The sequence below is a fragment of the Pituophis catenifer genome, unplaced genomic scaffold (assembly GCF_029215685.1).
Source record: "Pituophis catenifer annectens isolate HBS135680 unplaced genomic scaffold, rPitCat1.0.hap2 SCAF_2, whole genome shotgun sequence".
In the NCBI taxonomy this organism is placed as follows: domain Eukaryota; kingdom Metazoa; phylum Chordata; class Lepidosauria; order Squamata; family Colubridae; genus Pituophis; species Pituophis catenifer.
The window spans coordinates 268,220,890-268,245,484 of record NW_027256882.1 but is presented as its reverse complement, the minus strand read 5'-3'; the positions used below and the strand labels follow the sequence as shown (position 1 = coordinate 268,245,484).

Sequence of the window (24,595 nt, the reverse complement as noted above, 5' to 3'; positions counted from 1 at the left end):
ACAAAACCTAACTAGCAAAGGGTTCCAACCTTTCCAGGCCAAAGCTTGGGAGAAAGTAATCCCACTTCTTCCCCCATGCAGGAAGCTCTGTTGGGAAGTATGATAGATGAAAGTGACATAATCTAAGCCAGGGGTCTCCAACCTTGGCAACTTTAATACTTGTGGACTTCAACTCCCAGAAATCCTCAGCCAGCTTTGCTCTGGGAGTTGAAGTCCACAAGTCTTAAAGTTTCCAAGGTTGGAGACCCCTGATCTAAGCTGTAGGTTGACTTCAGTTCCTGAATAGCTCAGTCAGCCCAGCAGGGCCATCTTTGTTAGAATGGATATCCAAGAAATTCAAGTTGGGGCCATGCCTGTGCATTTGAAGCCATGCACCTTTCCCCCCACATTGTACTCCTTGTTGCATTTTTTTTGTATTCTATTTTCCGCAGACCTTACTCTTCACTTAACACTCAGACATAGACATAGACATAGATACATATGTAAAGTAGTGGCAACCATTCATGGTCGTTTATTCCAGAATAAACCTGAACATGCTGAGATACCACAAAACTCATGGCTGCTTCTGATCAGGTTTCTTGTATTGCACTGGCAATGTGTATACCAAGTAGTCTAGTCTTCCAAAGGATGTATGTTTTACATGACACCATATTACTTGACTACAGCCTTCATTTGCTATATCTCTCTCGTTGTGTCTCTCTCTCTACACACACACACACACACACACACACACCTTCTTTTTCAGGACCTTGTGTAATGTTGCTTGTCCTGAAAGGAAACAGCATGATATTATACATTTGTGCATGGGGGGGGGGAGACAAAGACAGAGAGATAGAGAGAGAGGGACAGAGACAGAGAGACAGAGAGAGACAGACAGAGAGAGAGAGACAGACAGAGAGACAGACAGACAGAGAGAGAAACAGAGACAGAGAGAGACAGAGACAGAGAGACAGACAGAGACAGAGAGAGACAGAGAGACACACAGAGAGACAAAGAGAGACAGAGGTAGAGAGACAGAGAGAGACAGACAGAGAGAGAGAGACAGAGAAAGACAGAGAGAGAAAGACAGAGAGAGAGAGACAGACAGACAGACAGAGACAGACAGACAGACAGAGTCAGACAGAGAGAGAGACAGGGAGAGAGACAGGGAGAGACAGAGACAGAGAGAGAGACAGAGACACAGAGAGAGAGACAGAGGCAGAGAGAGAGAGAGAGACAGAGTGAGACAGAGAGACACACAGAGAAAGAGAGAGAGAAACACAGAGAGAGAGAGAGACAGAAAGACACAGAGAGACAGACTGAGACAGAAAGAGAGCAGAGACAGAGAGACAGAGAGAGACAGACAGAGAGAGAGAGACAGACAGAGAGACAGACAGACAGAGAGAGAAACAGAGACAGAGAGAGACAGAGACAGAGAGACAGACAGAGACAGAGAGAGACAGAGAGACACACAGAGAGACAAAGAGAGACAGAGGTAGAGAGACAGAGAGAGACAGACAGAGAGAGAGAGACAGAGAAAGACAGAGAGAGAAAGACAGAGAGAGAGAGACAGACAGACAGAGTCAGACAGAGAGAGAGACAGGGAGAGAGACAGGGAGAGACAGAGACAGAGAGAGAGACAGAGACACAGAGAGAGAGACAGAGGCAGAGAGAGAGAGAGAGACAGAGTGAGACAGAGAGACACACAGAGAAAGAGAGAGAGAAACACAGAGAGAGAGAGAGACAGAAAGACACAGAGAGACAGAGTGAGACAGAAAGAGCAGAGACAGAGAGACAGGGAGAGAGACAGGGAGAGAGAGAGAGACAGAAGACAGAGTGATAAGAGAAGAATGACTGAAGAATGGCAAAATAAAAATCTTGGTTTTTCTGAAATGTTTAAGATACCTCGGAGCTAACCAATATCCCATATAACAATAATTTCTGGGAGAAATCTGAGCCTATACTCAGGCTGATGCTCTATGATGTGACGGACTGCATCTATCAGCGTTCTCACCTAAAGCATGTGGCTGTAAGTTTTGTTTTGTGTTGTAACACTTATATTGTAAAATCTTTACTGACTTACAATACATAGGTATAGTTTTATATCTGAAGTAAAGAATGGAAAGAACATGGCATGAAACATGAAGCCTGTATCGCGAATGTTTGGTTTGCATAATTTAGTTACTCTGCAGTGAAGTCCTACACATATTTGTTCGGCGGGGCATATTTCAAGGTGTATGAACACAGGAGCCATAGACGCTTCGCACCTTGATTAATGGTCCTTAGCCTCATTTTACTTTGATCAAGTTGTTTCCTGGATACATTAATGATTAATCATTTTTATTTGCGTACATAATGTTCTGAGTTTTGTTCTTCCATTCTGGAGGGACTGATTTCCAGGTTCTTGGCAAAATTATTCAGGTGGTGATTAACACAATGCCAATGTAATTCCAGGCAGCTTATTTTTGCAGCAATGCGAGTGACCTGAGGAGAAGCTGCAAAATGTTACATGGCTGAAGGCTTGGCAAACACTTTTTCCTGTTGCATGGGGGGGAAAACATCTGCTGGAGAAACCGAGATCTTTTTGTTTGGTACAGGGTTTCTGCAAGGCATTTCAAGTTATTCTGTCCTTAAGAAATAGAGCAGCATCACACACATACACACGCACGCGCGCACATACACACACACACAGAGAGAGAGAGAGAGAGAGAGAGAGAGAGAGAGAGAGAGAGAGAGAGAGAGAGAGAGAGAGAGAGAGAGAGAGAGAGAGAGAGACTTGTTTTACATATAGAATCGGCCTAGATTAGCATCTTATTTTTACTACAAAAGAGAAGATTTTCAGGCTTGACATTTTGGGCTTGGACAACCTGGAACTACGCCACCTACGGTCTGACCTAAGCATAGTACACAAAATTGTCTTCTACAACGTCCTACCTGTCAAGGACTACTTCAGCTTCAACCTCAATAATACACAGGCAAACAATAGATACAAACTCAAGGTAAATTGCTCCAAACTCGACTGCAGAAAATATGACTTCAGCAACAGAGTGGTCAATACCTGGAATGCACTACCCGACTCTGTTGTTACATCCTCAAACCCTCACAGCTTCAACCTTAAACTGTCTACCCTGGACCTCACCCCATTCCTAAGAGCTCCGTAAAGGGGGTGTGCATAAGTGTACCAGCGTGCCTACCGTCCCTGTCCTACTGTCCCCATTTATTTGTACTCATTTCCTATGTTTATGTCCATGTTTATACTTATACCTGTTATCGTGTACATGTTTGACAAACTAAATAAATAAAATAAAAATAAAGATGCAACTGTATAATGCCTGGTGGTTGAGAAAATGGGTGCATGATATGCAAAGATCAAACCTTCTATTGTTCCTCATTGCCCACTAACCTCCTTGTACTTGTCTGCTGCTCACTCCAATAAATTCTATAATACAGAAGCACCAAGACCAAATTCTAAAACTCACTAATAATAACTACTACCAATAAGAGTCTTGTGATATGATTGAATATGTGGATCCATTTTTTGTTGATATCTTTCCTAAATCTTAGCTAATTGAGCAGCACTTAGTGATATGACTTGGATTTAACAGAGAAATATAAACAGGAGGAGGATGGGAATCACAAGGACAGTCAGGCTCCTGACTTTCCAAAAGTTACATAAATGCACCCATCAAAAGGAATGCCTGTTAACAGAAAAGGAGAAGAAAATAACCAAATAAGAGGTGAGCCAGTGGAATGGAGCCCCTAGACTTATTTGTATCAGGTGTGTAAGAAGATTCCTTTTGAAATGGTACAAAGAGAATAGTATTGGGGGTTTATTATACAAAAGGCTCAACAAACGCACTTACTTCTTAGCCACTAAGTTAACACTTAGCACTATAATACATCTATACAACAAACCATACAGTGTGTCTACACTGTACATCAGTATAACAAACCATACATTGTGTCTATAGCATTGTGTGTATCTGATCCCAAGTACTCATAAATAGTTCTTTTCTCCTTTGTTAATTGAGCCACCAAGAAGTTAGTTATCGTCTCTTGATGTCAGCTACTCTTCTGAACTGCTGCTAAATTGTGGACTTTGCACAGTTTTTCACTCCATGATGAGAAGGGAGAAGAAAGAAGGGGCTTTACCAGCTGCTGGCTGGATGGTTGTCGGCTGTCAGCTTTCCTGATGAAGTGGAGTGGCTGCTGGGCTCTGCTTCTCCCTTCAGTTCTCATGCAGTTGGTTCATTGGAATCCACATCCACTTCTTCACTGATAGTTGCCCTTTAGTCTCATGGCTGTTCCACTGTCTGACTGCAAATTCTTCCTTCCTGTTCTCCCACACACAAAACATTCACCAATGCCATCAGCAATTTCCTTCTGGGACTGGTGACTAGGTATGGTCCAATGCTCCTCAAGCTGCCTTAAAGTCCTAGAGAATTGGGAAAACAACAAAAAGGAGCAAGTGCTTTTGCTGACCACTGGAAGACTTTCCTTCCACAAAGCATTATGCATCCACCTGGACATCTGGCGAGACTGAGAGCCAAATCTAGATTTGGTACAAATGTTGCCAATTTCTGGGTTTAACTGTTTTCACCTTTACAGCCCAACTGGACGTCTCCCAATAAGTAAATAGTCCTCTAAAGGACCATATTCTTAACTGTGAATATGTTGTTGTTAATCTACTAAAAAGATTTTTGTTTGTCCAGCACTTGAAACCACTTTAATCTTCAGTGCTGGTATCTAACATGTTTACTGTGTTGATAATCATTCTACAGTACTTTCTAATTCTGTTTCTGCTATCTTGGTTTCAATCCATACAGAATACTGTGCAACCTACATTAACTTGAATATTCTCTTGGAACAGTTTCTTGTAGGTATTAGTACTAGAAAAGCAATATAATAATATTTTTTTTAAAAAAATAAATTAAACTGCTCACTTTCATGGAGGTATACTTTCACATGTATTAGGTAAAACCCAGATTCAATCAACTTTAGTTCATTTTCATGTCATAACACATCTCATCCAGCGGCTTCAGAAAACTTCTCCTACGCATTGATAAGTTTGGATCCAATTCTGTGTATTTTATGAAGTTGACATTTATTGATTTATACCATACTTTCTGGGTATCTGTTTCCTTGCTTATGCTGAGTATTTTGGGTCCTTGCTCCACAGAGGAAAATAAGAATCAGGCTGTAGATAGTTATTAAAAAGCAAATGGAATTCCATTTTCCATTTTAATCCAACGTGCAGAACACTGCTTTAAATTCCCATATTCCTCACGTGATGGAATAAGCTTATGGATATGTCACATAGTCTGAGATGGCTTCACATAAAGAGGGATAGCTAAAACAGATGGCAGCAAAACATTCCCTGTATCTCTTTGCTGCCGTCAAGTGGTCATTCAGCGTTTTGAAGCATTGGCCCATTAAATTGGTTGAGCCACTGATTTGGTCCATTCAGACTTTCACTACCAAGTCCATTTGCCAATTCCCTCTGGAGTTGACAGGCAATTAAACTGAACTCTGTGGAAAAACTCATGAATGTGACGGTGCAGAACCAATAGTAGCTCTCAGCCAAATTAGATTTTGGTCCTTGTTCTTTACTTGCCTCCCTCCCGCTTTTTTCTCCATGTCAGCCTTAAACACATTCATTTTACCTTGGCTAACAGCACTGTTTTCTTTGCTGTTCCAAGGATCATTAAGACAAACACAAGGGGATTATTTCCTTAATGTTATTTTTGTCTCCTGCAAAAAGTGCATCTCCCTTTCAGAATCGCTTGCAGAGTGTAGGTTGCAAAAATAGCTATAAAAACTTTCTTTGCCTGCCTTTGTCACCAAAGACAATGAGGACACATCACACCATTTCCCCTGTAGATCAGTTATTAACGAGTCCCAACTATGGCTCACTTGAAGACAACACAAAGCAGGGGAGCATGATTCACCCCAGCGATAGCTCAGTTCCTCCCACCGGCTGCTTGCGCTTTTACCTTGCAATTTAAACCTTGTGATTTGTTGGAAGAAAGCACAAGGCAGTGCCCTCTGCTTAGGTGGAATTAAATACAATGGTTTGCATTGGGGATGTCTCTAGACAACCTAAAGTATAATCATAACTGGCCTTGGAAGATATAAACATCCTGAAATATTATTCCTGCATCAGTTGCTAAGGGCTATTTTTCTTCTTCTTTAGGTAGAATAAATTTTTAGTCCCAAAATATGTTATTTATTCATACATTTATATTGCCTCTCATCAGAAGGTTCTAGAAGACTTCCAGTTTATAAAAACAGCGAACGTTTTATATAATATCAGCAACTAAAGTAGCAACATCATTTCACCTTCTAGCTACCAAGGATCTTCTTAATTTGGTCAGCATTCCCTTCCTTTCTTCCAGCTGGCTAATGGCCTAGTGTAAAACTGAGTACTTCAGCCAGTACTTCACCAGTGTCTCCTCTTGGTGATTTTGTGACTTTGCTTTGCAGTAGGGAAAAAGCACAAACATTTACTACCATGTTTCCCCCAAAATAAGGCCTGCCCAAAAAATAAGCCCTAACATGATTTTTACAGTGTGCCTAATATAAGCCTTATCTCTAAAATAAGCCTACTTAAGAACCTGTGCAGCTGGCCACCTGTCCATTCTGTCTGGTTGTTCGTGGTGCCGCAGATATGAGGTGAGGTGAGAGCTGCCCCACGTACGCTGCACCAGCTTACACACACACACACACACACACACACACACATATATATATATATATATATATATATATATATATATATATATATATATATATATATATATATATATATATATATAGTTAATATTTCGGGTTTCTTCCCGTGTAATTGTGGATATATCCCTAAAAGGGTAGAAGCAACGTTTCGACAGAATCTCATCTGCCATCATCAGGCTTATGTGAGGAGTCTTTTGCAGTAACTGCCGTTACTATTTCAAATCTGGTGCTGGTAGTCTGGGATGGCTCCACCTTTTCATTCTGATTGGTTGGGAGTCCCAGTATGTGTTTATTGGCTTGGCTTCGGGTGTATGGCCGGTTTTTCTCCACTAGGTGGCAGGGCTTCATCTTTGTGGCTGGTTTGAATATGATTTGGTTGGGATTTGTACATGTTTTTTGATTAATGTTTGATCTATGTTTTATATTTGGTGTTAAGATTCGTCTATCTATGAGAGCAGGTTTCCAAATAGTAGGCAGACGTGAAGTGTCATCCCGTTTATTCATGCAATATGGTCTTTTCTCTATTTCAATTGCTTCTCTGATTATTCTGCCATTGAGATGTTCTATTTTTGCAACTGTTTTTGTGTTATTAAAATTAATATTGTGTCCTGTTGTATTTATGTGTTGAACTAATGATGATGTGTGTTCTTGCTTTTGTAATGAGTTTTTGTGTTCCTCGATTTTGTGTTCCTAGTTTTCTTCCTCACAAGAACTGTTTGAAACTGGGTTTAATTTTCATCTTTAGAAGTCTCAGTCATCCACAATACATTTATTTCTAAGGTTTTCTTTCCGTGGCATCTTCCTTATTTTAGTCTATTTTCTAAAAGCCACTTGCAAAGGTTTCTATCAATTTAACATCTTTCATCAATTCCAGATCCAAAGTAGTTCTAATGCCTGTCTTAAATCTTTTGAACAAATATGACCAGCATAAGTGAAAATTTATCTGACATTATGTATTTGGCAGAAGTCTTCCAATTAGATATCTAGGTGATTGAAATGTCCTGTAATACCCTTTCAAGGTTTTTTTAAGCCTCAGTTACCTGCTTTATCTGTCCCTTCTAACTCGTTTGGTGGACAGTATCAAACACCCAGCAAGATATACTTTTTGTTGGCTTGTTCCAGATGTTTCCAGGATTCATCAGACCTCAGTCTAATGGACCTCTGAACAAGTAAGTTCATTACTGAATACACCACCAAGAATGGTGTATATATATATATATATATATATATATATATATATATATATATATATATATATATATATGTTTTCTCAGGTTTTCGCGGGTGTTTGTATGTAGGTCTTTGGTTATTTGGGTCTTCTCCCACGTAGAATTGGAAGTGTCTTGGCGACGTTTCGACGAAGTCTCATTCGTCATCTTCAGGCTGGTGTTCTCGGCTTCGTGTTCCAGTTGCTCCTGGAAGCACGAAGCCGAGAACACCAGCCTGAAGATGACGAATGAGACTTCGTCGAAACGTCGCCAAGACACTTCCAATTCTACGTGGGAGAAGACCCGAATAACCAAAGACCTACATATATATATATATATATATATATATATATATATATATATATATATACATACATACATACATACATACATACATACATACATATATATATATATATATATATATATATATATATATATATATATATATATATATATGGTAAAGGTTCCCCTCACACATATGTGCTAGTCGTTCCCAACTCTAGGAGGCGGTGCTCATCTCCATTTCAAAGCCGAAGAGCCAGCGCTGTCCAAAGATGTCTCCATGATCATGTGGCCAGCATGACTCAATGCCGAAGGTGCACAGAACGTTGTTACCCTTCCCACCAAAGGTGGTCCCTATTTTTCTACTTGCATTTTTTACGTGCTTTTGAACTGCTAGGTTGGCAGAAGCTGGGACAAGTAATGGGAGCTCACCCCATTACGTGGCACTAGGGATTCGAACCGCTGAACTGCCGATCTTTTTGATCGACAAGCTCAGCATCTTAGCCACTGAAACACTGCTTCCCTTCTATAGAACCCTTTTTTTCCTGAAAATTGGCAACAGTATTTCTGGTCTTGGAGCAACTGTGCTGGAAATTCTCACTTGAATGGATATGCTGCATGAGCAGGAAGATAAAATATGAGCAAGAACAAGTGTACACCAGAGTAGCAATCTGTCCATTTGCAGGTATACTTGAGAATTTGGGATGCTTCAGAATTCTAGTGGAAATTTTTTTTTTTTAATTTGATTTATATGCCGCCCTTCTCCGGAGACTCAGGGCGGCTTACAATGTGTTAAGCAATAGCCTTCATACTTTTGTATATTTTATACAAAGTCAGCTTATTGCCCCCACAAACTGGGTCCTCATTTCACCTACCTTAGAAAGGATGGAAGGCTGAGTCAACCTTGAGCCTTGGAGAGATTCGAACCAGCAGTAATTGCAGGCAGCTGTGTTAATAACAGGGTGCTTAGACCACTGTACCATCAAGGCTCCTGGTCATTTAATCTACACCTTCATTTCTCACTGCATTTTTAAGGCAATTATCATGAACGAGATTCAAGCAGTGAGCCCATTCTGATCAAACATTTTATAGAATAACAGTCATAATTTAGTGTTTGCCTTTGGAAGGGATTTTACACATAGCCCTTATACTTGATTTACTAGACTTGACTATGAGACATAAAAGACCTTCAGATAAATATATTGATTCCATCAAATCCATCTCAGCTAGCCAATTTAGAATGAGGACAGAGAAAGGGCAAGAAAGTATTTATGAAGTTGGCTTGTACTTTATAGCCCATTCCAAAAAAAAAAAAAAAAAGGAAGAAAGAGAGAAGAGAAACGTGCCTATAGCTGCATCCTGGATTTTCATTCAGAAAATCCAAACTGGCTTTTTCACAAAACTACTCCCCTTCTAAAAACTTAAGTGGAATCCTCCTTAACATCCTTCATTTTTATGGAATGGCAGAATTTGGAAAGAAGAGAGGAAACCCTAATTCTTGGCTCCATTTCATTTGATCATTGTTGTATTGTTGCCTTTTCATAAGAAGCCGAACGTTTCTCCTGCATTGTGAAGGCACATGGATAGAATGCCAGCTCTGTCAGCTCGTCTTTCAACCAAAAATAAAAACAGCTCAATATGACGCTGATGTGGAATGACAACAGAATTAACAGCACTGCATATTGTAACAGAGTGATCAAAATGCACTGATGTCTTTCGCTCACGTTGAATGATTTCTAAACCCCTTCCAAGAGGGAAAAAAAAAAACAAAAGCAAAGGCTAAAGCTATGAAAGGGAAGCTGGCACGAGTCTGCCAAGGTACTGGTTCTAACTGGGCAACATCCTTCGTTTTTCTATTTTTCTCATCCTGCTAGCACGTGTGAAGATAATGCAATGTAATGCATTTGAGCTTTGGTTTAAAATAGATCTGCTTATAAAAATAGAGCCTTTCAGCTAGGATGTGCTTTGGCATTTTGGAAAAAGCTTTGATATTTCTTAGTAAACCATTCCTCCAACATTTTGAAGACAGAAGAATTAACCCTTATATGTGAGCTTCCAAATGAGCTTCCAAATGACATGTGAGCTTCCATATGATTGTAACGAAGAAGAACACAATCCAGAAAACGTCTCCACATACAGAAAAACAGAAGGATTAATCTTTGAAAAATGGGTGCGTCAATCATCGATCCAAACTAAACTATTCTTTGAGAGAAAGTGCCAAATGATATCCAATGTAGATTTGTAACACTTCAAATCAATGGAGAAAACCTAAAGAAGATGGATATTTTTGGGTGTCGGGATCCCACCTCCAAGGCAATGGTGACATCAATGGCGAGGTGAGAGCAAGGGTGAATGCAGCCTTGGCGAGAATGTTGACGAGAACTCACTGGTGTGTTATGTGACAGACAAATGCCAACCGGTCTTAAATCTAAGATTTACAAGACAACCATCCGCCCTGTGTCACTGTATGGTACTGAATGATGGGCAGCAACAACAGGGACCAAAAGATATCTCCATGCCATGGAAATGCGAATGCTCCATTGAATATCGGGCATTTCCCTTCTTCACCATCACAAATGACACCATTCAACAACATTTTAATGTGGCACCAATTATAGAGAAGGTGAGAGAAGGCCAGCGCCGCTGGTATGGACATGTCCTGAAAGCAGCACCTTCCACCGTTGCCAAGACTGCCTAACAACTAGAAGTCAATGGCCAGCAACCTCGGGGGCTCCCAAAACAGTGATGGTAAGATACCATCAACAAAGATATGCAAACCATGGGCCTGCACCCTGGAGATGCAGCTAACCATGCAAAGTGGCATTCAATGATTCGAAAAGCGGACCCTGCACTTGCGGGAATACTCTAGGAAGGAGGAGGAGGAGGAGGAGGAGGAGGAGGAGGAGGAGGAGGAGGAGGAGGAGGAGGAGGAGGAGGAGGAGGAGGAGGAGGAGAGAAGAAGAAGAAGAAGAAGAAGAAGAAGAAGAAGAAGAAGAAGAAGAAGAAGAAGAAGAAGAAGAAGAAGAAGAAGAAGAAGAAGAAGATTTGTTAAGAGAATTGTTGAATAGCAGTTAAATTTTACTCTTACCCATTGGTTGTTCTATTTTGTCAGCAGTATAGATCCTTATCAGACCAGTGCAAGCCCCTTTTCCTCTGCCACATTTTCCTATTCTGTATTTTTTTAAGATGTTTTAGTCCCAAGTTGGAAACTCTAGCCTAGACTTTTCCAATCAACTTCTGTCTGGATCTGTTTGATTCCATCTTTCCAGCCAGCAAGTCTGATAGGAGCTGAAGACTCATGCATCTGGAAAGTGTAGGAGGTTAGAAAAAGAGTTATGCTGCTACTGTCCATAATTTCATCGTCTGTCCCTTCTATTTATTTTTTATTCTTATTTTTTGTCAATTTGGATTACAGAACTCAGCATAAATTTCCAAGAAGGTATCACCATGGGGCATCTGCAATGGGAATCAAAAAGTCAAGATGGCAGTTGCAATCATGTAATCAAAGCTGTCTTCTTGATTTTTTTTGACACTCCTTTTCCCTTGGAATCACCTAAAGCCATGTGGCTTGATGTTTGCTATGTGCATGGATCCAAAGCAGCCTTTTCTAATCTGTTGACTTCCAGGTGCACCAAGCTATATGTTCTTTCCTACTGAGGGATCTGAAAGCTTAAGATTTATTTTGGATTGTTAGTTTTCTTGGGGCCTCTTCTGATCATTATTATTTTAGTTAAAACTGGTGACAATTTTGAGTCAGTAATTACAGCGTACAAAAATTGTGGTATAATCTCTGCAATCCTCCCTTTTTCTTAAAAAGAAAAAAAAAAAGAAAAATCCCATCCCATTCCATTTGCATTATTGCTCCTCTTGATACCATTCTCAGGTACCAAAAATATCTGACATTGAGTTGCACCAGGTTTGCTCACCCTGCCCCATGGTTAATTTTACCCTAACTTTCTAATGGCTAGCACTGTGATGGCGAACCTATGGCACGCATGCCACAGGTGACACGCAGAGCCCTCTCTGTGGGCACCCGTGCCATCGCCAGCTGCTCTTCGGATTTCTGGCACGCCAGCTGGTCTTCACACGCACTGGAGAGCTGGAAACCGGGAGATTAGGTGGCTGGTGCGCAGGGCTCCGGCGCGCATGAAGACCAGCTGGAATGCGCATGCAGGAAACCTGAAGTCTTCTGGTTTCCAGCGTTCTGGGGCGCGCATGTTCCACTTTGGGCACTCGGTGCCGAAAAGGTTTGCCTTCACTGGGCTAGCATGTTATTCCAATAGAGCTTTGACTCTCTTGCTTCTTTTCCTCTTTCTCTCTTTTAGCCCTATAAGCTATGCTAGTGTTTAGTTATCTGAGTGTAACTATTTATGAGGATTTACTCATATGTAAGGATCTCTTAGCATATGTAGGCCAACTTTGATGAATTGCTAAATTTGAGGATTCAGCCCCCTAGAATACTTGATGGAAGAATCAGAAAAGTAAGATGGAAAAATTCCACATAAACCACCAGGGAGGTATGGTTGGTGAAATTGAGAGAATTTGGTGAGATGAACAAACTGATTTCCTAGATTAGAGAAAGAACAATATCTAAAATTATTGGTGAAAGGAAACCTTTTATAGGCTTTTTGCAATGAACTTGTGATTAATGATTTTGAAATTAGACAGGATAAACTATAAAGAAGAGAGTAAAGATGTAATTTTAGAGAGATTAAAGTATAATTGTGCATTATAACTACTATGAAAAATATTGAAAGCCACTGCTTTAAATCTTTCTTTGTATTTTTTCTATTTCCTTCTATTTTTTCTTGTTGTACTTTTAGTTCTTCCTTTCATTTTTCTTTTTGTTTTCTCTGTTATATTCTTTTTATTACTCTTAAAATTTTTCCATAAATATTATAAAAGGAAAAGTCAGAGAATTGATTATTTTCTCTTTTATTGACTTCCGTATGTGATGGATTACATGCAGTAATCCACATCAGCGATGACTGGATATTATGGGAATAGTGGTCCCATGGGGAAGGCTGGTAGATGGAGCTACTAAGTAATCTTTAGGAACTGCCCATATCTAGGATCTAATTGGCAACAACTTTACTGAATCTTGAGCACAACAGGTTTTTTTTTCCTATTATGTTCCAGGCTTGCAAATCATTTTTGTCACTGGGCTTTTAAACCTTTCTTGTCTCTGCTTTTCAAACACTTTAGACCTATTTATATGCACATAGCCTTATACTGAGGAAAGAATGAATAGAATAGAATAGAATAGAATAGAATAGAATAGAATAGAATAGAATAGAATAGAATAGAATAGAATAGAATAGAATAGAATTCTTTATTGGCCAAGTGTGATTGGATACACAAGGAATTTGTCAGAGTTGGAAGGGACCTTGGAGGTCTTCTAGTCCAACCCCCTGCTTAGGCAGGAAACCCTACACCACTTCAGACAAATGGTTATTCAACATCTTTAAAACTTCCAGTGTTGGAGCATTCACAACTTCTGGAGGCAAGTTGTTCCACTGATTAATTGTTCTGTCAGGAAATGTATAATGCACCCCCATCTTTTTTTCTTTTCAGCCCAAATGTGAAAGTAAAATGTTCTGTTCTTTTGATTCAGCCATTCAGTCCCAATTACTATTCCACAATTGTCCTACATTTGTGTTAAAATTAGCAGCTCTCTGAGGCAGTTTTTAAATTGCTCAGTTTCATACCTCTTCAGCCCTGTATCTTTTCAGCAAATTTCTAATGCTTTATTCTCCAGTCTTTTCCCCCACTCATAACAGATGGCTGCAGGAGCTTCAGTTCCTACGTTGACCTGAATTGTATAGTTCTCCCAGTATGATGGCATTTGTTATCTTAGTTTGATTTTCCTGAAGCTCTGCAATTCTATGTGACATACTAAAATATTCTGAAAAAAAGTGACTTGCAGCTGGTCCTTGCAGTTGTAACATCCCCACAGTTAAGTGATCAAAATTTGGCTGCTTGGCAACTGGCATGTATGATGGTTGCAGCATCCTGGGGTCATGTGATTTCCATTAGCGACCTCCCTGGTTGCTTCTGACAAGGAAAATCAATGGGTAAATCCAGATTCACTTAACAACATGATTCACTTAACATCTGCAGTGATTTGCTTACAACCATAGCTAAAACAGTCATAAAATAGGGTGCGACTCACTTAATAATTTTCTTACTTATCAACAAAAATTACAGTCCCAGTTACCAGTATTCACATTTTCTTTCTTTTTTCAGACATGTATTTCTCAATGACCAGCTAAAAAGCAAGTTTTTCTTTCCTGTCTGGCATAAAATCATATTGAACTTCCCAAATTTTGCTCATTGTCATCCCTTGTATCTTTTCAATCATAATTCTGCAAAAAAAAATAATAAATCTCCCCCAACCCAACAACAATCAATTTACATTTGCTGTCCTTTCTTATGTACAGGGACAACAATTTTCTAGTCAAGCACAGGCTTTATATACAGTAAACAAGTTTCAAAGTCATTCTATAAGCAAACCATTTTCAGATTTTAATGCTTTTTCCAGTGACATTTCTACACCTACCACCTTTCCATTTTTCAACATTCTGACAGCATTCATTTCTTTTTCATCTATTTTTCTTTTGAACATTAATATTTATAGCATTCCCTTCCGTACTACTTTTTGATATCTTTCTCATAGATATCTCTGAAGTCGAACTTCCAGCATTCTCTCACTTCCCGTTTCAACCCAAATAATTATATGATTTTGATCTAAGTTCCCTTCTTCTGCTGGAGGGTGTTTAATAATAATAATAATAATTTTATTTCTATACCGCCCTTTTCCCGAAGGACTCAGAGCGGTGTACAGCCAATTTAAAAACACAAGACAAAACAATGATTAAAAATTAAAATAATTAAATAGATTTGGCCCGGTTTAAAACCCTGAAAATTTAAAATACCCCAATTTAAAATTATTATGTTGATAGCCCGGCCTGGCGGAACAACAGGGTCTTCAGAGCTTAGGTGCCTTCATTCATTTCCAAAAATGTTACACATTTTAATCAAAATCATGTAGCGCTTTCTCTTTAATTCTTCCCTGTTCCTTGTTCTTAATCACATTTTGCAATTCTATTTTTCGCTGCACACATTTTGTTAATAGCTTTCTCTCAGCATTTTTGTAGCACTTAACTAATTTTTTTCTCATACACATTTCATGTCCTCTTTCCATCAAAGTCCCATTCATCTACCTTCATACACTTCTCTGGCATGTTGTAGCCTGTTTATTTTCTAAGCAGTTGCACATTCATTTTAATTGCAGGACCAATAAAACTAGCCTCATTTCTTAAGAGTTGTTACATAGCGGTGACCAGAAAATGGTATAATTGCTAGGGAAACATTTTCCATCCAAAGCACCTATGTCCGGATTTGCATTAAAAACAGAGTGCAAGGATAGATCCAATGACAGCTGGCACTTCCGTGGACATATTCCATGGTTCCCTTCCCAATATAGTCTATAAACTCATTTCTGTCAGGTTTCTCTCTCATGCAAAAACTCCACTTTTTCTCGAACTTTTCTCTTTCATTTTTTTCCTCAGCACTTTCTTTCTCACATACCAAGACTATATCCTTGATCATCTCCCAGATATACACACCCTATTCTGTCATATATTCACCTTATTCTCTCACTCTCTCGCACATATCTCATTTTTCACTTTCTTTCTTTCTCACACCAACACTCCACAGACACACACACACACCCCTACTGAAATTAGGCTTTGAAACAGTCTAATAATTAAAAGCAGCCTCTTGAAATACAGATGGGAAGGCAATTGTTCAAAAGGGATGCCTTATCACAGAAGGTACAAGCAGGCCATCCATCCGTCCGTCCAATTTCCCAAACCACAATTAAACTTTAAAACAAGCCTCTGTTCTTACAAACAAGATTCGTGGAAAAAAAACATAGATGGGCTCCCCAGTGTATTTTTTCCCTCTTGATTGCAGCACAATAATTAGTGTTGCAACAGGGTAAAATGGAGTCTTCTCTGATTCACACTTCAATCTTGTTGGCTGTTTCATGTCCATGTAGGTTTTTCTTGGCAATAACATGGAAATGGTTTGTCACCACTTTTTCCACAATGGTTTTCAATTTCCCAATGTTGTTTGGTATACCATGATGGTCTCCCATTCAAGTACTAATCAGGCCTTCCTTTGAAGCACAAACAAAACTCAGCTAGACATCCTTGTCTGAATTGTGTGTGCAAGCATCTATCTATCTATCTATCTATCTATCTATCTATCTATCTATCTATCTATCTATCTATCTATCATCTCTCTCTCTAATCCTAGATTCTATGTTATCATCATAGGTATATTAGAAATGATAGGATAGATTCAGAGTTGCACACTGTGGGATAACTGATTTTGCTAATTTATCATTCCCATACTTTTCTTCAAATCTGTTCCAGATTCTTAGTGATATGGCAACCTAGAAAACATTTATTGGCTATCCATGATTAATTTTTAATTTTTTTTTTTTGCTCTGTAGCAGTTTTTTTTTCACTTAGTAAGAGGAGGTTGGATTTAACTCCTTTTACTTCAAATGAGTTTCCCTCCACAATTGTTTGTACATCCAACTCCCATTCCTCTTTTCACCCTGTTTTTTTTAGACCAACATTTTCATTTATGGGACAATAATTGTGTTAAGATAAATTGACATGCAAAAAAAATATAAAATAGTCAAATGAAGTTACCTAGGCAGAATCAACCCATGCTTTTATTTCCATTGCATATAAAAATTTCATATGAAGGTATCTGACATACAGTACTATTCCATAGGCTGTAAGAGAGGCTAAGAAACCATTGAATTATTTGCAATGTTCGCATACCTAAAGACATACCCAAAGGAAACAAAACCAACTGAAAACAACGAAAATATTGTTCAGGAATTCTGTTGTAATAGTGTCCCTTTTATATTGTGTAAAACAAAAGCAGTTGTATTCCTTTGGGCCAGGGCTGCTAAAATCTACAGTTTGTGTCAAGGAGGCGGCTCTGTTTTTCTTGAAAAAGAATCTCTCCTTTCACCGAGCAATCACATGCTACATGGGCTGGGCGCGGGTGCAATGGAGATGAGGTATCTGAACTACGAAGCTTCATGTATAAGAGCAGCAGCGAGACACATTTCAGGCCATTGTTGATTCTGTCTAAAACAAACGGTAGTGTTTCAATGATGTAGAAAAGCTACAGACGTTCTTCTGCACATTCATTCATACAGAAGTAAGCTTTTGGCTGCCTGAAAGCCTTATTGGAGGGGATAGGTCCTGTTTTACAGGGCAATATCAATACAGGTCTAATCTGCAGAGCCACTGTATTAAAGATAATGGGAATAATCTGCCTATATGAATTGCCTTGGTATGGACAGAAAGTGTCTGCCTTGTTTCAGTGGGGCTTAAGAGCAGTAGCTGCCATTGATTTAGTGCTCATTCTTGTTGATTAAGTGTTGGTAGCATTTTTTTTCTTTTACTTTCTCTAAGAAAGGTGAAGAATCCCTCAAGAAATGCTTTGAAGGGGAATGTATATTCCATTAGAGAGAACGCAAATATCCAAAAGGAGGTCAGATGCCGGCAGGGGCATCCACATGGTGTCTCAAAGAGTCAAGATGGCAGTTTTTAGTTGCACAGTCTCTTGCCATCTTACCCTTAAAAAAAAAAACCCTTCTCCCCAAAAACTCAGCTTCAGTGGATCCTAGATAGTGGAAAAGAGAACATTCCTAGACGGGACACAACTTAAGTCCCTTTATAAAAAAGCATATTGGAGATACGCCCAGCCCATGTTTGCTACCACCTTTCTTCCAAATGCAGCAAAACAGAAGAAAATTTTGTTTAAAGTTAAGGCACAGCCCTGGGACCAAAGACCTGCAGCTTTTAATTTATATATCTATGTATTTTATCATTTTTCTCAACTCTTCCATAAACAAGCTCTAAAGTGATATAGGATATATTACACGAGGGGGGAAAAATGTACAAGGGGAGTATGTATACACAATATTAATTCTCTCACCAAGAGTTTCCAAATATAGCAACACCATCCTGGCAAGGATGATGTTATAATAAGAACTTATAATTTACAATTAACATTACATTATATACATTACAATAAATACATAGCTGTAAACAGAGACAAACAAGACTTATTACAAGTAAGGTCATTTGGTGAGAAAAAAATATGCATGGCACAAATAAAAAATAAATAAATGCATTGTAAAATAAATGACGAAGTTGTAAAATTCATTTCATTCTCAAGTTTTTTTTAAAAAAAAGCTTTTGAATGTGATTTGTTCTACCTATATTATCTGATCACATTTTTTTTAAAACGATGACATGAAATCAGAAATAAAAAGGAACAGACACATTACCAAGAACAGTAACTTGCAAGCTAAAGTATAAATGCAAACTCATATTCCTCTCACCTTTCCCCCATTTTCCCACCCTCCTTTTCAAAACTGTACCAATGCTTTGCATTTTACTTGTGGCAAACACAGAGAGCACATGTAAAGTCACCTTTTAATATTTTTTTCAGCCATGTGTGTGCTATCACACACTTCAGGCAAAATAAAATAAAAACAAAACAGAAAAGATTGTACAGTGCATTCAATCCCTGGCTCTAAAAATTATTATGCTTTCTGTCATTTGATTGTCCATGTGTATGGGTGTATTTTTACACAATACACAATACAGTCTCCATTATCTTTGAAAGTTTAATCTTACAGTGTGCACTCTAACAAGATCCAGCAATGAATGAAACCTCCTTGAAATTAGTATTTGGGAAATCTTGTTAAAGAGCAAAGATATTTATGTATTTAACAGTTCTTTCCTCAGAATTTGCTGGCTCAAGCCAGAGAGCACTCCTCTTTATTGATTAAACTATTAGTGCAGAAAAAAAAAATACCCTTCTATGTCCATTTAGATTTTTGGAATTTATATTGCTTTTTTTTTTTTCATTAAAATTCCAGGCACTCTTGGGGACTGTACAAATGTCGAAGTAGTGAAGGAGAGGCCATGAATTTATGCTAACAGCAATTTGATGAAATTCTTCCATTCATTTCCCTAGCTGGTATTTTTTTAACAAAAGGCATTAAGAACTAAGAAAGAGTCAACACATTAAAGCATTTTTCAAAAATCCTCATTAGTCAGTGCTTACCGTAAGAACTTGATATACAAAACAAGTCTTAATTCTAAATAAATGAAGGAATAGTTTCATTGATTACAATGAGACTAAAGCCTTATTAATTTAGGCTCGATCCAATCCAATCCAATCCAATCCAATCCAATTTCTGTTTTCATTGCAGCAAAACAAAGACTCATGATTCAAACCCAGTCCAACAAAGTTGCTTCAATACTGGGATTGCAATAACTCTGTGCAAAGCTTTTGCATACGGCGAGGAGCTGTTTTATGCAAATGTAGGTCAAAGATAAGAGGATCTATGTAGTCAAGGAAATGTACCATGTTGATAAAGCAGCATGAATATGTGCCTACTAATGCAATCTGGCAAGAGAAAGGCAGTACAGGTCAGGTGAGGATGGCCCATTTCAATCCTCACAGACATCAATCTGCATTAATGTCTGCTACTGTGCATAGATTTCCTACACATAATTATAGCTGTATGCTACAGCTACAGCCAAATTTAAAATTAGATACGCAACTCCCATTTTAATTAACAGCCATAATGGCATGTAATTCTACAATGGATGGCAGTCTACACTTTGCTCTGCAATGCTTTTTTTCCCCCTCACACAACCTGTCAGTTTTGTAGGGTAGTGCACTTCCCACAACAGCACAAACCCTTTCAAAAAGTTTTTGACGTAACAAAAAAAATTCCTTAGAAACAACCTGTTTGCAGAAATACAATCTGAAGTACTGTGCAATGACAGTTGCCCGCATGCCCACAACCAAAGTACTTATTTGTTGGTCTAGTAAGTCATTGGGGCAAAAGATTCCTACAATGCTATTGTTCACTCCAACAAACTGTCTCATGGAAAAGGAAATATTCAGTTAGCAAATAAAACATTTGTATATATAATAGGAAAGTCACACTTATACTGGCCATAGATCTGAAAACCTCAGATCCAAATTTATTCATACTGATGAGTTTCCAATAATTTTGTTTTAGAGCATTCTCAAGTTTCCATGCACTATTACTTGTCATTCATTTCAACTTTCTGAACCCCAATGTATCTACTATAGGAAGATTGAATCCTAATGGTCCAAATTCCTGCCACCCCTCAATTGTTGCAACCCAAATGTTGGGGAACTGCTACTCTAGTGTTCCACTAGATTTCAAAAATAATTGTTTTGGTTGAGGGGAATTAACCCACAACCATAAACATTGGATCTGCAGGACTAAGCTATTTGTGAGGCCAAAGAGCTCATAGCAGATAATATATTGCTGCTTTTGGACATTTATAAAAAAAAAAAAAAGACAGAAAACGAAGTGTTTTCCTACAATAAGAGACTGGGTAAGTGGGTGGGTGAGAGAGAATTAACAGAGCATCATATACGTATCATTGGTCTATAAAACAAAAGGCTATTTTATAACAGTTGAAGGAATTGCTATGAAAAATCTAAGTGCAAACAAATATAAAATTCAATTTATCCAGTGTAGCATATACATGTACTGAAAACTTGCAAGTTACTCTTTTTTGGGGATAGGAGAAGAGGGAGGAAGAAAAAGCCACTGGCAGATGAAATTCAGAGGGTGTTGCATTTTTTTAAATATAATAACCCAACACATTTAATAATAAAAGTAAACTCTACAAAAAGATTTCTGTTTTACATATGATACAAAATGCAGACTTCAGTGCAACCATTGAGCTACACCTTTTTCAGTCATGTGTCAGGAAGACTTGAAATTAGAAAAGTATGTGATTTCCACAGCTTCATCTTCCTACTGATTCATGTTGTATCCCGATATTTGAGTGCATTTATTTTCCACTAGACAACTTGATTCATTTGCTGGTCACTTTCTTTAGATTCTGGTGTTAATCATTAAACGTATGGTATTAATTGCCTCCTCATGAAATTAAAACCTAATACAAAACACACATATAATCTCACACACACACTCACATTAGCTTTGGACCAGCCTTTACTCCTTTTGAAAAACAGCTGTGAGTGCTGTCAGTCTCTCATCAAATCAGCCAAGCTGAACTCTTAATTCAACTGTTCTTTGCAGATGTTTTCCTTCATTCTCTGGTGCCATGGAGATGAATAATTCTGGTCACACTAATCCTGAGTGCCGAACTAAGTTTTTGATCAACAAACAACTCTGGCAGATGACGGCGAGGCATGATCATGGTTGTGCCATATGATATGCACTTTGGAAACCATTTTCAGCTTTTAAAAACAGAAAAGGAGAGAGTATAGAGAGCTATGCACTTAGCATACTGTTACGTGTCAGGAGACCGTTCTTCTAGCACACAAGGTTCTGACTGATTCTCCTCTTCTTCTTCCTCTACCACCTCTTCTCCCACTTGCTCATCAAGTGGAATTTCTGTGGACTCTGAGTCTTGGGTGCAAAGAGTCTTGGAGTCACTGCAGCTGGTATCTTCTTCCACTTGACTCCCACTGTCCTTCTCTGTGTCTGATTCACCATCTTCTTCCAATGTTAGTTCAAACTGAAATTTTTCAGTTTGTCCTTGTCTACCTTCCTCTTGGTCATCCGCTGCAGGAGAAGGACTCTGAGGGATTGTGCTCTGGTACCATTCACGATTGTCCTCCAATGTATCTAAGATGTCTTGGGCATCTGGGTGGACAAGGTCCGCCCAGGTCTCCCAGAGAGGGTGAACAATGTAGTCTATAAAACCCACCTGTTACAAAGTAGAATTAAGGGGAGATGTTATTCTAAAGAAAGAAGAATTAAGTTTCTCACATTATTTCTTAAAATTAACTTCACAAGAAGCTATCATTTTTTATTTAGTTCTTTTCTATATTATTTTTCTTTTTAAATGAAAACTTCAAATTAATTTTTCATTATTTTGTAGGCTTTAGTATTGTATCTACCATTTGTGTAAAGATGATCTTGAGGGAAATAAACAAGAACCATGTTACAAGCAAAGAAATATTCCTTAAATCATGGGAAACGAGATAGCATTGGGAACAAACTCAGGCAGACTCCTCTCTGATTCATCAAGATATAAGAGGGAGAGGAGATGAAGTCCAACCAGTCTTCCAAGATTCTATTAGTATAGCCTTTTCAATGTAACATAGTTCTTGTCTTCCTGTAGAATCAGTTTCCTGATCTGAGCTATGCTGAATGTCTGATACCAATCAACAGTTATTGCCTATTTCCTTGAAGAGCTTACAGAATTCTCTAAATCAGGGCTGTCAAACTCGCGGCCCGCAGGCTGGATGCATCACACGCTGACCATGCCCATGCCTGATTTAGCGAAGGGGGGAAAAAGTCCCGATATGTCACGTGATGCCGCCGTGACATGAGTTTGACACCTCTGCTCTAAATCATCTACATTGATTTTTCATCCTTCAATTAAATGATTACCTGTGATTTTTCTACAGATGCATTGTGTTTATCACACATGGGACTTATTTCCATGCCTCTTTCTCTTTCTCGATCTCCCTGACGAAAGAACTCTTCCATTATTCTATCTGTCCATTGTCGATATAACTGGAGTGGCTTTGTTGGATTGCTTAGATCTGCACAGTGTACCATATTTTGTAGAACCTAAATTAAACAGGAAAAAAATATTGAGAAAACTTGTGTTATTCTACTGGAGACACAGCTCTTTTTCCATTTGCACATTTAGTGGGTGAGAAAACAGAAATCTTGAAAATACATGGAGTGCAAGGTTTATTCTGAACACCAGCAGGATGATATGCTGTGCGTTTTTCACACTGACATTAATAGCTACCAATTATCTCACATCTATTGCTTTGCCTATATTAAAAGGCCAAAAATGCTGTAAGTGCAAGACTGACCAGTTATGAAGCTATGTGGGAATTAATCAAGCCTGTTAGCCACCCTCAAGAGCAGGAAAAAATTTCAGACACTGACAGAATAGTCTAAATTAGGTCTGGCCTGCAGGCTGCATGAGCATTTGAATGAAATTTTGAAAGCCAAACTGCAGAGGTGGGTACCACTTCATATGGTTTGATCCTGTTGCTCCCGAGGACGTGGACAGGATACTGGGGCGACTGAATGCGACCACATGTTTATTGGACCCGTGTCCCTCCTGGCGGGTACTGGCCTCCCTGGAGGTTACACGAGGCTGGCTCCAGGGTATTATCAATGCTTCTTGGGTGAGGGTGTCTTGCCATCAGCCTTGAAAGAGGCAGTGGTGAGGCCCCTCCTCAAGAAGCCCGCTCTGGATCCGTCTGTTTTGGCTAACTATCGTCCGGTCTCCAACCTTCGCTTCGTGGCGAAGGTTGTTGAGAGTGTGGTGGCACGACAGCTGCCTGGGTACCTGGATGAAGCTGTCTATCTGGATCCATGCCAGTCCGGCTTGAGGCCTGGGCACAGCACGGAAACGGCATTGGTCGCGTTGGTGGATGATCTCTGGAGGGCTCGGGATAGGGGTTGCTCCTCTATCCTGGTCCTATTAGATCTCTCAGCGGCTTTTGATACCATCGACCATGGTATCATGCTGTGCCAGTTGGGGGGGCTGGGAGTGGGGGGCACCATTCTACGGTGGTTCTCCTCCTATCTCTCCGACCGGATGCAGTCAGTGTTGGCAGGGGGACAGAGGTCAACCCCAAGGCACCTTGTGTGTGGGGTGCCGCAGGGATCGGTCCTCTCACCCCTTCTGTTCAACATTTATGTGAAGCCACTGGGCGAGATCATCCGTGGCTTCGGGGTGGAATTCCATCAGTACGCTGAGGACACTCAGCTGTACATCTCCACCCCAGGCCATCCCAACAATGCCCTTGAAGTGATGTCCCGGTGCTTGGAGGCCATGCGGATCTGGATGGGGAGTAACAGGCTTCGACGCAACCCCTCCAAGACCGAGTGGCTGTGGCTTCCGGCTTCCCAATATAGCCAGCTGGCGCCATCACTGCTATTGGGGGCGAGTTATTGGCCCCCACGGAGAGGGCTCGCAACTTGGGTGTCCTCCTGGATGCACGGCTGTCTTTAGAAGAGCATATGACGGCCGTGGCCAGGGGGGCTTTTCATCAGGTTCGCCTGATTCGCCAGTTGCGTCCCTTTCTGGATCGGGACTCCTTACGCACAGTCACTCAGGCACTCGTCACTTCCCGCCTGGACTACTGCATGCTCTCTACATGGGGCTCCCCTTGACGTGCATCCGGAGGCTCCAGCTGGTGCAGAATGCGGCTGCGCGGGGGATTATGGGAGCGAGAGGCCGCTCCCATGTGACACCTTTCCTGCATGAGCTGCATTGGCTCCCAGT

The 24,595-nt window shown here is 39.7% G+C and overlaps 1 protein-coding gene and 1 pseudogene across 1 annotated transcript in view; one reads left to right on the top strand and one right to left on the bottom strand.

Moving 5' to 3' along the window:
* The window catches only part of LOC139310398 (uncharacterized), a 13,107-nt pseudogene extending 2,034 nt beyond the window's left edge, over window positions 1-11,073 (top strand).
* A 9,637-nt stretch (window positions 11,074-20,710) lies between these two features.
* Window positions 20,711-24,595, bottom strand: part of PDE4D (phosphodiesterase 4D) — a 400,370-nt gene continuing 396,485 nt past the window's right edge. Inside the window, exons 14-15 of the mRNA XM_070938864.1 lie at window positions 22,732-22,914; window positions 20,711-22,042 (exon numbers count right to left, since the gene is read on the bottom strand). Of these exons, the coding sequence (XP_070794965.1) occupies window positions 21,623-22,042; window positions 22,732-22,914 (603 nt within the window). The 3' untranslated portion in view covers window positions 20,711-21,622. The remainder of the gene's footprint in view (window positions 22,043-22,731; window positions 22,915-24,595) is intronic.